The sequence below is a fragment of the Ursus arctos genome, unplaced genomic scaffold (genome assembly GCF_023065955.2).
Source record: "Ursus arctos isolate Adak ecotype North America unplaced genomic scaffold, UrsArc2.0 scaffold_23, whole genome shotgun sequence".
Lineage (NCBI taxonomy): Eukaryota > Metazoa > Chordata > Mammalia > Carnivora > Ursidae > Ursus > Ursus arctos.
In genome coordinates this window covers 21477877-21495021 of record NW_026622908.1, presented here as the reverse complement: position 1 = coordinate 21495021, position 17145 = coordinate 21477877, and the positions used below count along the sequence as shown (strand labels likewise).

At 44.1% G+C, this 17145-nt stretch overlaps 1 protein-coding gene across 1 annotated transcript in view; it reads right to left on the bottom strand.

Annotated features, from left to right (window-relative positions):
- The window catches only part of CAPRIN1 (cell cycle associated protein 1), a 37004-nt gene extending 32011 nt beyond the window's left edge, over positions 1–4993 (bottom strand). Inside the window, exons 1-2 of the mRNA XM_026512143.4 lie at positions 4723–4993; positions 3924–4139 (exon numbers count right to left, since the gene is read on the bottom strand). Coding sequence (XP_026367928.1) covers positions 3924–4139 — 216 coding nt within the window. The 5' untranslated portion in view covers positions 4723–4993. The remainder of the gene's footprint in view (positions 1–3923; positions 4140–4722) is intronic.
- Positions 4994–17145: the final 12152 nt, after the last annotated feature.

Here is a 17145-nt window from a genome sequence, read left to right as displayed (position 1 = left end):
TCTCTCTCACACACACACACACACACCACACCCAGGCAGGCAGAGAGAAACAAACGAAGCATTAGAAATGCTTTTTTCTTCCTGTGACAAGGTGAATGCAAAACAAAGTAATCTTGCCCTCTGCATTGCAGAGAAATAGTTCATGCAACCAATGTTCTGTAGAAGCGAATACATCAGAGATTTTTAACTCTGTCAAGAAAAACTTCAGATGTTAGCCCCAAGAAAGATTTTACTTACAAAACCATTAAGAATGCTTTTATTTCAAAATACTTAAAGAAATTCTGTACAACAGCTGCACTGAATATTCTGAGTAGAGGCACACTGCAGTGCTCTGTAAAGAAATGTTATCTTCTCTAACAACGACAGCATCCTTTTTCAGTATATTAACTGAAAAGATATAAAGAGCAAAAAGACTTTAGGGAGTAGTATGAAAAACAGTAAGTACACTTTGGCTATCACTTCTGGTCACATATTGGTTACAAAGCTGCCAGACTGTCTTGCAAGAGAACACTTGGTTAATCTTTCACCTACCAAATTCACTAGTGTGATTTCATATTTCTAAAAAGCATAAAAATTTTAAATGTCATCTATTAAAACATCCTTTATTCTACATTAAACTGATTACGTCTTCCATATAAATGAGCTCTCTCTTCAGTTAATATTAAGGCTTTGTTCTACCATCTTGCATAGCCTAGAGCCCAGTTCCACAACAAACTGATGAAGAAAACTAGGCACTCAACTGATTATTACTTATAAAAGCTAAAAGATCTGTAAATGGAGTTTTGAACTTCATTCTTCCGATTATAGCTGCATTTCTTCTCTTTGCTAAACACACACCTAGTTTTATTAGCCCAAATTTCAAAAACTACCAGACCATTTAGTTGCATTACATAATAGGATCATATTTCATTAATGTTAAGCATGCATTTTCACTGAACAGACGCTTAGCTTTCCAATCATGGCTCAACTTACTAGAAAATTAACAAATAACTTTGTATTTTAAATGAAGTGTAATAAAATTATTGCAATTCTCCAAGTCTTAAAGTAAGTAATACTATATATCTTGGTAGTAATTTTGGTCAGGATACTTGATTTCAGAATCCATTAAAAATGATCTTGTCCAGAAGACTCTCATGAATAGTCAAGTCTGAAATACAGCTCAAATATAAGTTGCTAAGTGGACTGAAGTAAAAAGAAATCCAGTTATAAATATCTTACTTTACTGCATAAGGATTTCTACAAAGGTTCAAAACTGATTTGTAAAGTAAATCCTATTTTAGGTGTATCAGAAATGCTCACTCACTACTGAAAAATCACAGTTAAATCCTTTCATACAGTAAATCATCTAGATACAGAAAAAATATAATTTAAACTAGACACCAGATGTGTTTAGAGAAAAATCCAAACACCGTGAATTTCTCAAAAAGTAAAACTTAATTTCAATAGTAATTAAGTCACAACATCAGTACTGCCAACTTAACTATTTAACAAGTAGGTACCTCATTCTGTGATGTTATAAAAAAAAAAGTTAACTGTAATTTGACCCTTCCACTAGCATCCAGAACACCGAGGAGACCGGAGGGGAAAAAAAGATATGAAATACTTTTGTTACTTTGTGTAGCTTTTTCTCCACCAATACCAGGAACTTTTCAGTACTTACCAGCCTAGTCTATAATCTCTGTAATAACAGTTACATTACTTTCTCCTCTATGGGGGGGCTGAGGGGGCGGGTGTTAGGCTTTGTATATAATATAAATCCATACACATGAGTCAGGCCCTCATAGAGCTTATAAACTAAACTCCCATACACATTTGGAGCACTAGACTCAGTCACCTCCCAGCTAAGTTGGCTGCTAATCCAGTGCCTGACTTTACAGTAAGAACTTTGAAATTTTATTTTTGAGTCATTAAAATATAAATATCTACATTTAAGTGTCTATATTTACAATATTACATTGTTACTATTTATCTTTTGGTTCCTATTCTAAAAGAAAACAGGCATTTCCTAAGAATTTTGAAAATTAAACCACTTAGGTATCAACCAAATTGACATGATTGCTTATTGTCGTAAGAGGTTTTAAAAAGATACCTAAGTCTCAAGTTCAAATAGAGTAGCAAGAACTAAATCAGATGGCAGACTCAGAAGATACTGGCCTTGGGTATGCTTATTCCACTACATATTTAAATGTAGCAACTTTACAAGTGAAATACTTTTTATTGCTATTGATAAATCTAGTATTTCTATCATTTATAATAAACCACACTTGTTGTATCACCAAAAGGTAGACATCCACAAGTAGAGCATCTCTTGATTTCAAATAAAATCTAAGAAATTCAAGTAAAATTCCCAGTAGGAAAAATGAGACAGATTAGTTACCACGCCTAAAAATGTTCGTTTTAAAACTCCCAAAATATATAAAATAAATCATAGAACAAAGCAATTAAAGTAATTATGACCTACACCATTTTCTTCAAGTTATTTGTTATGGCCCAAATTTTAGCTAAATAGTCTCAACATCTTAAGTAACACTGTTAGGTGGGTGGCTAAATAAACATTCTTAAATGACTTCATCAAAATTCAAAATGATATAATAAATATATTTTACTAGAAGCAAACAAGAAGACGTTATTCAAGCAAAGTTATTATTTTTAAGGTAAAAGGCAAAAAGTTTGCACAATAGTCAGATGTAATTACCCCATTTTCTGTACTACTGATTTGCTCCTTCCTTTCCACCACCAGTCTTACTGAACGTTGAATTATTCACTCTGAGACCCTTTCTCTACATACGTATACACCCACACATATATACACACTCACACATACACACACACACGTGTCGCTCTAAACAGAGTTGGTACACTGTCCTGCACTGAAAGCATATAACAAAAGGCCTACTTGAAGATCAACCTCACGGTGTGACCTAGAATGGCCAGCTATTGAATCCAAAAAATTGTGGGTGTGGCTCGACTGTTTTTTGGGGGGGGGGGGCGAGGAAGGCCAGCCGGGGCGGCTGCCTGGTCTGTGCCCTCCCCCTCTGCTTTCGCTTTGTGCTCACAATGCAGCTCCTGTAAAGCGCTTCCCTCTCCTCGCAGCCGCCGCCATGTTAGACGCTCTCTCCATGTGCCCAGAGACCTGGCGATCCCCTCGGTCTAACCCGGACCCACGCCCCCCAACGAATCTCAGTCGTGGCAGTCTCCCTCCCATCCCTCTATAGAGTCCCGGAGGGGCAAAGAGCCGCTGCAGAAAATCTTCTCGGGATCGAGTTGAGCGTGAGGCTCAGGGGGCACCTAGACAATTGAAACAAAGAAGGAAACGTGGGGGCGCCCATCAGACGGGGGCGGGGGGTGGGTAGCAAATCGAAGACCCACTCAAAAGGGGCCTGATAGAGAAGCAATTCTAGGTGAAGATCCCGAGAGGAGCGGAGACACTGAACAGGCCTCAGGTACACGGCAACGGAGCGGACCAGCCCCACGGCTACAGGACGTAGGGCCACCCCAACTCCACGAGGCGGTCCGTTGAGCCCTGAGGCCCCTCACCGGGACCCCTTTCATTTCTGCTGCTGGCCCTCCGTCAAAGAAATCGGGCCTCGGTGACGGAGCGAAGGGCATCACTCAGTTAAGTCTGGCGACAGGACAGGCCCCCGCCCTCACGCATCCCACTCCCAAAGGCCAGAAAGCCTGGCCCACCGCGGGAGGAGAGTAATAAGGCGGCCCGGGCGGGGGGGGGGAGCGCCGCGTCCGGGTCAGGTGACAAGCACCTCCCCTAGGAGCCCGTTTTCTGGGCTCCAAGCTCCGTTTACTGAGCAGGCCGGGCGTGGGGGGTGGGGGTGAGTGGAGGGGATGCGCCAGGGACGGGAAGAGGGCAGGCCACAGCAGTCAGGGTCGGAGCATCCAACCCTCCCGTCCCCGCCAACTCCTGGCACCTTTTTCTTCTCCAGGTTCCGAAGTTTCTTGTCGATCACCCCGAGGATCTGCTTCATGGCCTCGGTCTGGACAGCGCCGGTGCCGGTTGCGGGGTGCTGGGAAGCCGGCGCAGCTGCCCCGGCCCCCGCCGCTGCCTCATTCCCGGAGGAACCCGACGGGGGTGGCGGTCCGGACGACTTGCTGCCGCTTCCGCTGTGGCTGGTGGCCGAGGGCATCTTTAGACCGTGAGAGGAGAGAAGAAAAAGCGGGAGGAAGGAGGACAAGAGCGGCGAGTCAGGCGGCGGACGGGGCGAGACGCGGGACAAAACGCGCAGCGGGCGGGAGCCTGCGCGAGCGGGTGGGGGTGGGGATGGGGCCGGCGCGCGCCGCGAGGGCAGGAAGAGACCGAGGACGCGCGCGCGACCCGCCAGCGGGGCGCCCTGCCCGGCCTCGCGCCGCCCCCCGCCCCGCCCCTCCCCCGCGCGGGCCGCAGGCTCGGCCTACCCGCCCCGGGGTACCGAGGCTCGCGCCGGGGGCGGGGCCTCGCAGCGCCTGCCGCCAACGGCCAGTGCAACGGTCCCCGCCGGGGTGGGCCGGCACTCGTCGCCTGGCGAGGAAGGGAGGGAAGAGAGAGGTCGGGGCTAAGAGGCGGAGAAGGGTGGAGAAGGGCACTGGTAATGACTGGGGTGGGGGTTGGGGTGGGGGGAGGGGAGACTGGAGGAGCAAGCCCCTCGAGAAGGTCCAGCCGATCCGGAGGTAAAGGACACTCGGGGCAGCGGCCCTCTTTCCCGTCAGCGCCTCGGTCCGGGTGGCGCTCACCGTGCGCGCGCGGAGGCCGCTGGAGATCCCGAGTGGGCGGCTGAGGGGGCAAGGGTGGCTGTGTCTTCCGGGCAATGTCGTGCGCTCCGTGGGCGCAGGCCGCTTCGCCCTATCCCCGCTGCACCGAGAGCCGCTGCTTGTGAGGCGGAGAGCCGAGAGCGGGAGGGACTTAGCCAGCCGGCCCTCTGGGGCGGAGGGGGCGGGAGAAGCTGCGGGAGGGGGCCTTCGCGGCCGCTCGGGCTGCCCGGCGCGAACGCCTGCGGGGAAGCGCCCACCCGGCCTCCTACCGCGCCGCCCTAGCTCCTGTCCTTAGGGGGCGGCCGCTCAGCGCAGGTCCGGAGGGCCCCAGGGCGGGGGGGCTGCCGAAGCGGCGCCTAGAGTTTGGAGCGAAATCGAAGCTAGGGTCCTTCAGGCGAAGTCGCTTGACATCCAAATGGGGACAATAGGTGTCAAGCAGCTGGATCGGAGCTGGCGTCTGCCCTGTAAAGAGCCCTTATGGGGGGGCTGGGGGGGCAAAGGTTTCTGCAAGTAAGGGGTGCGTGGGGTGGGCGGTGCAATCCCAGCTTCTAGAATTCCTTCTGTATGCAGAGCAAGCAAACTCCCACACCCCAAAAGGTCTTTTGAAAAAAGACAGTTCGCCGCTTTCCCCGCAAAACAATCACCCGGTACGTAACCTAGGAGTCCTCTGTAGAAAGCGTTGGAAATGAGCAAGATGGGCGGCTTATTAAAAGTCTTAAAACTCTGGACTCGGGTTAAAAATAATCTATCTTAAGATGACACTTACCCAATAAGCCCGAGTATCACAAATTAGACTGTTTTCTTTTTGTTTCGGATTTACCTAATACTCTTAAGAGAATGTTGAATGAATACAAAACAAAAATATTCTGTTGCTCCAAGAGAATTATTCCAGTCCTGTAATTAAACTAGGGGCGGGGTGGGTGTGGACAGTGAACAGAAAATAAGCCAAGTGCTGGAAGAAAATGTATTAAAGGAACATAATCAGTGATTTCAGTCGCATAATGTATGACAGCAGTAAATGACCAATTTATAATTTGAATTCTCAGAAAAAGGATTTTGGGGGCGCCTGGGTGGCGCAGTCGTTAAGAATCTGCCTTCGGCTCAGGGCGTGATCCCGGAGTCCCGGGATCAAGCCCCACGTCAGGCTCCTCTGCTGGGAGCCTGCTTCTTCCTCTTCCACTCCCCCTGCTTGTGTTCCCTCTCTCTCGCTGGCTGTCTCTCTCTGTCAAATAAAGTCTTAAAAAAAAAAGGATTTTGAAGAGGATTCTACCAAACCTACTGTTCCCTAGGGAATAAAATGAGTAATAGTGGCTGGTAACAGTGTATCCTGAGGGAGCCTAGTTTCCAGGCTCAAAGATATTCCAGTTAGCTGCAAAGTATGTTACCTATTCGTGCAAATATTTATTGAGCACCTTAATATGTGTTAGGAACTCTTAATGCTAGGGATTGTGAACAAAAAAAATATCTTTGTGGAATTTCATTTTAAGTGTGGAAAAGAAAAAATGTCAGATAGTGAAATGGTACAGAAGGAAAAAAACCAAAGGAGGTGGTCAGGAAAAGCCTTGCTGGCACTTGAGGCAAAATTGAAAGGCATGAGGCCAAGCAGTTATCTTGGAGGAAGAATTTTCCAGGTAGAGGGAACATCCAAGTTTCAGGATCTGAGATGGGAGTGTGCTCGTGGGTTCAAGAAGAGCAAGCAGGCCACAGTGACTGAAGCAGAGAGTAGGAGACGAGGTCAAAGACAAAAAAGAGGTCCAGTGTTTTGAAGCCTGCCAGGCCATCGCAAGGACTTTGGCCTTTGCCAGTGAAATGGGGAGTCACCGCATACATAGTTTTAATTTTAAGCAGGGAGGTGACATGATCACCCTGGGTTTTAAAGAAGTCCTCTTGCAGCTTTGTAAAGAATTTACCATGTGTGTGGATTAGAGGTAAGAGGGAAAGTGGGGCAAGAGAAGCTGGGAGCCCAATGAGGAGGCTGTTGAAATAATATGGCCTAGAGATGGTGGTGGCCAAGGTCAGAGTGGTACAGTGAAGGTGGTGATGGGCGGGTGGATGCTTTGCATATTATAATAGCACCAACAGGATTTGCTAACAAATTGTAAGGTGTGAGAGAAGTCAAAATTGACCTAAGGTTATTGAAGCACCTGTACTGTGCTACACCTAGCGGCTACAAAGATGATTAGAATCCTTTAACCCCTTGCATTTCTTAGTATGCTCAGCCTGACCACTATCAGTATGATCTCAGGCCCTACCCGGGACCTGCCGTATTAATCTGCATTTTAACAAGATCCTCAGCTGATATACATGCACATTGAAGTTTGAAAAAAAAAATCACTGCTTTATTCCTTAGAATTTGACCAATGTCTTTTAAGATCAGACATGAAATATTCTACTAGATAAATTCTTCCCAGATCCACAGAAACTCCGGGGCTGGAGCCCAGCACTCCGTTTTTAATACCCCCTCCTGGTGATTCTAAACTATGGAAACCAATGATTTGGGGACCTCTAATGAATTCAGGTTTGAGCTGAAGAGGGCTTGTGAGAGGACTCTTGTGCCTTTCATGGGCACGTCATACTGTAACAATTATAGGAGCATAAAGACCCACAGTCAGCTAAGTTAGGCTTTTCTTCAAAGAAAAAGAGAAGATTGTTGAGAGGGAGCGGAAAAGATGACAACACAGGTGACAAAGATTCTCATTCAGGGGGCCATCTCACAGCCCCAGTTTATCAAAATAGGCAAGGTTATGCTGCAGTAACAATCCTAAAAGGTCTGTGACAAAACGGAGGTCTACAAACTATAGTCCCAAGGCCAGGTGGCCTTTTGTTTTTGTAAAGCTTTTTTGGGGGGGATGCAGCCACATCCATTCATGTATATCTTTCCTATAGCTGCTTTCATGCCATAGCAGAGTTGAATAGTAACAGAAACAGTATGGTGTACAAAACCTAAAGTACTCATACTTTATGGAAGAAGCTTGCCAATCCTTTGCTAAAAAATGATACACATCCCCTGTCCTTCAGCAGAGGGCTATGTTCACAGTAGTCAGTGGATTCAGGCTGATGAAGAGACCATATCTTATGTGTTGCTGATTATTATAATAGAAGTAGGGAGTATCGCTGGTCAAATACCCCAGACTCGCCACATGCGTGCTTACACCCCATTGGCCAGAAAGAGTCACATGATCCCACAACCAAGAGGTGCTATCCTATCAAATGCCTCCCCGGAAGCCAGATGAGCCAGAAAAATTTGGTGAATATGCATACCTGCCCATGCTCTCACTTCCTACAGTACAGTGATCCCAATCCCATTTCCTTGGTTTTCAGACATTTTCACAGTTGTGTGTTCAGGTCAGCAAGTCCAGGAGGAGCCATACATCTTAAGGCAAATCAGTGTCTTTAGTCTGACATCCTCCCTAGTACAATGCCATGGCCCAGCAAACCAAATTTGTCTATTTCCTACTTGACAGGGGACTGGAGCTATGTTTAGGTGGACTTTTAATCCTTTACTGTTCGTGTTTTTGGGTTTTTTTAACCTTTTTTTCTAATCCAAAGCCATGCAGTAGCTTGGGGGCATTGTATCACTGAAGAAACAAGAAAAATTAAAGTATTTTCCCAGCAAACCAGTGGGAGAGCAGCATATATCTATACAGGCGTACCTTGGAAATACTGTGGGTTCAGTACCAGACCACTGCAATAAAGCAAATATTGCAATACAACTCAAATGAATTTTTTGGCTTCCCAGTGCATATAAAAGTTTTGTTTATACTGTAGTCTGTTAAGTGTGCTGTGATAGGTCTAAAACATAATGTATGTTCCTTAATTTAAAAATATTACCCAAAAATGCTAACCATCATCTGAGCTTTCAGCAAGTCATAATCACTAATCACAGAAAACCATAACAAGCATAATAATGATGAAAAAGTTTGAAATACTGAGAATTACCAAGATGTGACACAGACACAAGTGAGATGCTGTTTGCTTGACACAGGGTTGCCACAAACCTTCAATTTGTAAAAAACGTATCTGCAAAGCACAATAAAATGAGGTATGTCTGTAAATGGAAAACACTTTCTCCAAAAATGTTGGTTTTAAAGTTATATTCATTATTAACATATTTTGGGGGTGCCTGGGTGGCTCAGTCAGTTAAGCGGCTGCCTTCGGCTCAGGTCATGATCCCAGGGTCTGCATCAGGCTCCCCGCTCTTCTGCCCCTCCTCCCTGCTTGTGCTCTCTCTCTAAATCTTTTATTTATTTGAAAGAGAGAGAGCACAAGCAGGGAGGAGGGGCAGAGGGAGAGGGAGAAGCGGGCTCCCCACTGAGCAGGGAGGCTGATGCAGGGCTGGATCCTAGAACCCTGGGAATGTGACCTGAGTCGAAGGCAGCTGCTTAACTGACTGAGCCACCCAGGTGCCCCTAAATGGATAAAATCTTTTTTTTTTAATTACATATTTTAACACAAATCTCCCAAGTTGATGTTCATTTCATTCATTAGATCACAGCACTCTGAAGTCTTCACAGGCAAGTGAAGTGAATAATTGAACTACTTATCCTGATCATTTTGGCAAAAAAGTCCAGCTGCTTCAACTTCAATCACCCAATAAACTATGCCAAGTTTATTTATGATAAGGAAAAAGAGGGGGACTTTCATCTGAATTATATTAACTATCTGTGTCAGATTGACAGAAACCTAGTCTAGGTATGAACTACACTGTTCACACAGCGAAGGCTTTTAAAGCCTCTTAAATTTGTTTTTCAGTCATTTTACTACAAGTGAGCTGTAAACACTGCTATAAAAATTTTTCCAGGGGCACCTGGGTGGCTCAGTGGCTAAGCATCTGCCTTCGGCTCAGGGGCGTGGGATCCAGCCCCGCATCGGGCTCCCTGCTTCACTGGGAGCCTGCTTCTTCCTCTCCCACTCCCCCTGCTTGTGTTCCCTCTCTCGCTGGCTGTGTCTCTCTGTCAAATAAATAAATAAAATCTTTAAAAAAAATAAATTAAAAAAATAAAAAATTTTCCAGTTCTGCCCTTTAAAATGATAATTCGGTGTTGTAATTACTTGTCCATGTGTCCTTGAGTCCCCACTAGGCTCTGAGCCTTACAAGAGAAGGCAGTTGTTTTGTTTCTCATCTCTGCATTCTCAGAAGCAATAATATGCCTGGCACAAAAAATTTTTTTTTAAAGATTTTATTTATTTGAGAGGGAGAGAGAGAGAGAGATCAGGAGGGGCGAAAAGGGAGGGAGAAAGAATCTGAAGCAGACTCCACAGTGAGTGAGGAGCTGGACGTGGGGCTCAATCCCACGACCCTGAGATCATGATCTGAGCCCAAACCGGGAGTCAGATGCTCAACCGACTGGGCTACCCAGGTGCCCCCGGCACAAATGTTTTGTCAATATGGCCTACTGTATTAACATATCAGTACAGTATTGATACTATAGTTGGTCCATACTGCCTCTTACTGAGATAACATTCTTTTCCACTTACATTTTCATGTGTCCACCTTAATTTTAAGTTAATATCACTTTTAGAGATATGCTTCATATTTTGTAGAGGTACAATATGTTCAGAATAGTTTTATTGGATTTCACAAAATACTGTCATTTCTAATTGAACACTCTCAGAAGCTACACACTATTTTCAACATAAAAGGAAAAATACTTTGACCACAGGAATTGAAATGTTCCACAGAGTTACCATGTGAATTGTATGAATTGTACATTTTCTTCACTTAATGTTCTATTTCAATGGTTCTCAACCTGTGGCAATTTTGCTCCCCTGAGGACATTGGGCAATGTCTGGAGGTATTTTTAAGTTGTCACAACTTGCGGGGGGGGGGGGGGGTGCGGGGCAGGTGCTACTGACAACTAGTGGGTAGAGGCTAAGGATGCTTCTAAACATCCTGCAATTCACTAGACAACACAGAATTATCCAGACCAACATACTGATAATGCTGAAGTTGGGCAACTCTATTTTATGGGGCCAAAAATGTAGTCATTTGTTCCGGTACTTCACAAGTAAAAGCATTGAGATGACAATCATGGGGGGGGCAGTCTTTAGAAAGAAAACGTGCAAGGGGGCACCTGGGTGATTCCCAGGGATCCTGGGATCTAGCCCAGGATCAGGCTCCCTACTCAGCAGGGGAGTCTGCTTCTCCCTCTCCCTCTGCCCCTGCTCCTGTGCTCGCTCGCTCTCACTCTCTCTCTCAAAATCGTTTTTAAAAATTTAAAAAGAAGAAAGAAAATGTGCAAGACTGTAACACTGAACTATAAACAGATTATCATCTTGCATCTTGGCAACTGATGACCAATCATGATCTTTCTCAGGTTGTGTGTGTATATATATATACACACACATTTCTCCCACTAATACTTATAGCCCACTGTAAACAATAATCTTCTGAGAAAATTTCCTCCAAAGTGACAACTTTAGAAGGAATAAAACTTTATGTATCTCAAAGTTACACACTAGGAGAATATAAGTGCAAAGGTAACTAGCTTATTCAGGATTGTTTCTACAATTGTTTAGGATATGTATTATTTCAAGAATGACTTTCCCACCTAACAGCAGAACTGCCCCTACATTAACAGTTTACCCTTCAGATGTTAATATCATTTTTTCTTCTTTTTGAGAGTCTGAGAACTTTATTTAAAGGTCTCCTAAGCATTCAATCACTAAATTAAAGACATGGAAAATGTTACTAAAAGATGCAGGTCCTCTGTTACTTTCTTCTTTTCTTGTATAAATTTCCAGTGAGTGGAGACTCTGCAAAGGGGAAAAGTATGGAAGCTTCCCCCCCATAAGACTCCTGCTTTACCCGGTTTTTCTCAAAGTGGGCAAGGCCCACCACCTTCCAAATCACCAGAACCACTTGTGAGAATGAAGGTTTCTGAACTCCACCCCCAATATTGCGTCTATAGCCCAGAATCTGAGGCTTAGAAACGTGCATTTTAAAAACCACAAACTCCCCTTCGCACGTTCAAGTTTGTCAATCTCTGCTCCACAGAAGCCGCATACTTATTTTTGGCAGAATAAGCACCATAAATGTTCAAACAAAAATTTCTCTTCTCACGGTTACCCTCTTCTCTTTCTTCCTGGGAAGTGCTGTGAGGGATTCTCGAGTAGGGAATGTTGACAATCACCAGCTAGGTGGGAAAGGACCGAAACACGCGTTGCTGATTTGGGCAAGAGCAATCGGATTCCAAGATGGGAGAGAAAATGCTGAGAGAAACAGGCTGAGGGAAGAATTCAAGCAGAGCTGCGAAGGGGAGGTAGGGTAATGGAAAGAAAGGTGGCTCAGCAGATCTGTAGCGCCTACTAATAATGTGCATTATGCCTGGAAAGCTGATGGCTGAGAAAGAGGGGCAGGAGCGGAGCTAAAACGCCAGCAGGCTTCACGGTCACCTAGGCCCCGCCCTCCCAGGTCGCTGGCCCCACCCCCCAGTGCCGGCAGGTGCAGGTCCAGCAGCCACAATTTACATTTCTGACAAGTCCTCCAGTGATGTGGGTACTGCTCGGCTGGGAACCACATCTTGAGAAGCGCAGGATTAGAGGAATTTTTTTAAGTTTGTTTGTTTGTTTTAAATCATTGGAGCAAGGGGAAAAAACTAAGGGGAAGACATTTAAAAAAGTAGTCTAAGGTGACAGTAGTATACTCTAATACCATGTTTCATGCATCTACTTTTTGCTTCGTATTTTCCTCTCCAAGAGACCAGAAGAGAAAAATAAAAGGGGACATTGATTGGGCCAGTCTTACTGGATTAAGACGTTGGTTGCTTCCAGAGGACAATGAGGGAAGGAACCAGCAAACTTTTGCCTATGTTCTTCTTGTCTAAACCGAATGCCTGTGGCACCCCTGTCCTTCTGCACGAGCATATTCCTTGACATTCTTTGGAGTTAAAGCTGGTGACACTTCTCATGAATGCTATGCTAACATCCACCTGAAGATGGTAGAGGCCAGTTATTTAGGATGGCGTGGGCTGGTTCGATGAGAGAAAAAAAAGAGGTAATAATACAGGAATAAAATACAGATCATAATTAAATATACAGTTGATCCTTGAGCAAGGTGGGAGTTTGGGATGCTGACACCCTTCCCTGCATTGCCGAAAATCTGTGTAGATGGGGGCGCCTGGGTAGCTCAGTTGGTTAAGTATCTGCCTTTGGCTCAGGTCCTGATCAGAGGGTCCTGAGATCGAGCCCCTCATCGGGCTCCCTGCTCAGCGGGGAGCCTGCTTCTCCCTCTCCCTCTGCCTGCCGCTCCCCCTGCTTGTGCTCTCTATCAAATAAATAAATGCAATCTTAAAAAAGAAAAGAAAATCTGTGTATAACTTTTGACCCTCCCAAAGCTTAGCTACTACTAACCTGTTGACAGGAGGCCCTACGGATAACATAAACAGTTGGTTAGCACATATTTTGTCTATTATATGTATTATATACTACATTTTTACAATAAAGCAAGCTAGAAAAACAGAAAATGGTATTAAGCAAATCATAAGAAAGAGAAAACACATTGACATTATTGCACTATATATTTATTGAAAAAATATGCTTTTAAGTGGGGCATTCCCCGCCCCCCCCCCCGCCATGGTTCAAACCCCTTGTCCAAGGGTCACCTGTATTTTTTAAACCTTTGTTTTCTTGAAGTTACAGGAGTAATACAAGCAAATAGTTCAGGTAAGAAGCAAATTATGCAAAAAAGTAAATGTAACAGTTCAAGGTATTGTATAACTTTATTGAGATACAATTAACATTCCATAAAATTCATCCTTTTAAAGTGTACAATTCAGTGGTTTTTGGCATATTCGAAGAGTAATGCAAGCATCACCATTGTCTAATTTTAGTACATTTTTATCACCCCCAAAAGTAACATGTATCCATGAGCAGTCACTCCCCATTTATTCCTTCTCCCGGCCTCTAGCTGCCACTAACCTAATTTCTATCTCTGTGAATCCGTCTATTGTGGACATTTTATATAGATGGCCCCATACAATATGTGGCCTCTGTGGCTGATTTCACTTAGCAAAATATTTTCAAGATTCGCTCATGTTATAGCATATATTTCATCCCTTTTTACGACTGAACGGTATGCCATTGTATGAATTCCATTCATCAGCTGATGGACGTTTGGGGTGTTTCCACTTCTTGGTTATTTCGAATAATGCTACTATGAACATTTGTGTACAAGTTTTTGTGTGGTCATACGTTTCCAGTTCTCTAGATATATGCCTAGAGTAGAACGTTTGGGTCAAATAGTAACTCTATGTGGTTTTTTGTTTTAAAGATTTTATTTTATTTTTTAAAATAATCTCCACACCCAATGTGGGGCTTGAACTCATGACCCCAAGATCAAGAGTCATAAGCTCTACCAACTGAGCCAGCCAGGTGCCCCTGTGATCATGTTTTTGAGCAATGGCCAAACTGTTTTTCAAAGCAGCTACACTGTTTTACCCTCCTACCAGCTGTATTGGAGGCTTCCGATTTCTGCACATCCTCACCAACACTTACTGTCTGTGTGTTGTTGTTGTTGTTTAATCAAAGCTACCCTAGTGAATGTTATCTCAGTGACAAGTGGTGTGCATCAAACCCGCAAGGTTTAAGCAAGGATTAACTTCTTTAATCACGGACTTAAGTAAAGATTGACATCTTTAAACAAGGATTAGCTTCTTCTCTGCTTTGGGTGGCTTAGATGTGATTTTGCCAGAAAGTAGGGAAATATGATTATATTTCAAGGTGTCTTCTGACTTTACGGTTAGAATTGTCACTGCCCTGGCGTATACATTCCCATTCAAAGCTGTGGCGCACCTAGCAACTGAGTCCCTGAGAAAGTACCAGAAGAATAATACTGGCAGTGGATGGACACTCCAACAAGTTTGATGATTAGGACTTGACTCAAAGTTAGGCAAAAATAGACAGTCACTTACCTTGAAAGCTTGATTTTTGCATTAGGAAGACTTGTCAGCCCCTTCTTACTTCTCCAATAATCTGTTCACTCAACAAACACTTCCTTTAGCACCTGAGAGTGGCAGGCCCTGTACGTGTCAGTACACAATGCTGCCGAAGACATAGTCCCATGGCCTCAAGGAAATCAATGTGGAGAAGGGTAGACTGATATACAAAGAAATAAAATTCAGTGTAGTATATACCTCAGCGAGGTAACACTGCAGTCACCAAAGTGGCTAAAACTGAAAAACTGAAATGGCCAACTGATGGTGAGAATGTTCAGCAACTGGAACTCTCAAACACTGCTGATGGGAGTAGAAATTGATCCAACCACTTTAGAACAGTCTTTGGCAATATCTCCTAAAGCTGAATAATCACATACCCAATGACCCAGAAATTCTACTTTTAGATATATCCCTAATAGAAATGCATTTTAGGTAACTGAAAGATATGAATGAGAATGCTTATAGCAACCTGCTCTTAGTAGCTAAAAATGGAAATAATTCAAACGTCTATCAGTAGTAAAAAAGGATAAATAAATTATACAACAGAATACCATACAGCAGTGAAAATTAACAAACTGTTACCAGGAACACGAGTGAGTCTAATACACAGAATGTTGAATCAAAGAAGCTGGATAGGAGAGTATGGAATTTTTTTTGAAAGATTTTATTTATTCATTTATTTGAGAGACAGTGAGAGTGAGAGTGAGAGAGCACAATCAGGGGAAGTGGCAGAGGGAGAGGGAGTAGCAGGTTCCCCACTGAGCAGGGAGCCCAATGCAGGCTTCGATTCCAGGACCCCAGGATGATGACCTGAGCGGAAGACAGAGGCTTAACTGACTGAGCCACCCAGGTGCCCTGAGAGTGTGGGAATTTTTTAAAAGGGCAATCTAATTTATAGTACAAGCAATCAGAACACATGGATGCATTTGAGGCTAGGTAATGACTGGGATGAACAAGAGGAACTTTGGGAGTCCTGGCAATATTCTATTTTCTTTTTGTTTTTTAAGTTTTTTTTTTTTTTTTTTTTAAGGAATCTCTACACCCAACCTGGGGCTCAAACTCATGACCCTGAGATCAAGAGTTGCATGCTCTACCGACTGAGCCAGTCAGGCACCCCACAATATTCTATTTATTTTTTTTAGAGAGAGAGAAAGAGGGGAGGGGCAGAAGGAGAGGGAGAGAGAGAATCCCAAGCAGACTCCACGCCCAGCATGGAGCCCCAACGTGGGGCTCGATTCCACGACCCCAAGATCCTGACCTGAGCTGAAATCAAGAGTCCGATGCCTAACCTTCTGAGCCACTCAGGTGCCCCCCTCCTTTTTTTAGACAGGAAGAGAGAACAATATTCTATTTCTTGATCAGAGTGACAGTTACACTCATGTATTCACTTTGTAAAAAATCACTGAGCTGCTGCACACTTCAATAGTTTGCACATTTCTGTATGTATGTTACACTTCAATAAAAATGTCTCCTTAAAATATTTCAGTTTGTTATGGACACAAATATGGGCAAAACCAGAAGCCTGTACGAGAAAGAGAGGTGGCTCATAAGTCAGAGTGGTTAACTCTTTATAGGAGTGAACCAGGGAAAGCTCTCTGAAAATGTTGCCAGAGATGGATTTTGAAAGATAAATGTAACAAGCAGACGAGAGCGAATAAAGGAAAGAGGCATTGCAGGCAGAGGGAGCAGTATGCACAAAGGCACAGGAGGCATGAGATCGTGTGGTGTGTTTTAGGAATCACGAGCAGTTTTATATCGTTGGAGTGTTAGGTGGAGAGGGATGGTAGGAGAGAGATGCAGATGATAAGACTGACCAGGTAAACAGTGACCAGGTCATGAAAATCCCTTTCATCCAGCTAAATAGCATGAGCTTGAACTGTAGATCTTAGCTTTTCTATGGAAATGTATTCCCCTAAGGCTCTGATGAAAACCATGAGCTATCTCATTGGAAAAACGCACGTATAAAATTTTGCGTATCATTCACAATTCTCTAATGCCCACCCATGGACTCCTGCTTCATGCATCTCAGATGAAGAACCCCATCCTTGCAATAGATAAATGGGGACTAATTACAGAGCTTTAAACAGAACAGAGGCAGGATCAGATTTATATTTTAGAAAGATCAATGAATGCAATATGGAGGTTAGGATTGGCAGTCAAGCTAGGGTGATATGTAGGAATGATTAAATGGTAAAAGAACCAATAAGCGCTTGAACTAAGTGTCGGAGCTGAATTCTACAGGTGTTCATAGATAAACTCATCAAGGGTTGGTGGCTGCTTTAACGTGATTGAGGGAGAAGACAGCTCCTGGGATTCTCCCTTGTTTCTACTTTGAGTTAGTGGTCAGACGGCCTACTAAAGACAGGAACTAGAGAGTGTCAGGGACATTTGGGTTGAAAATGATCTTCTTTCCCGGAAAGAAGTAGACTACTTCCTAACTCGTTAGGCTTCAGGTGCACTCTGATTAGTG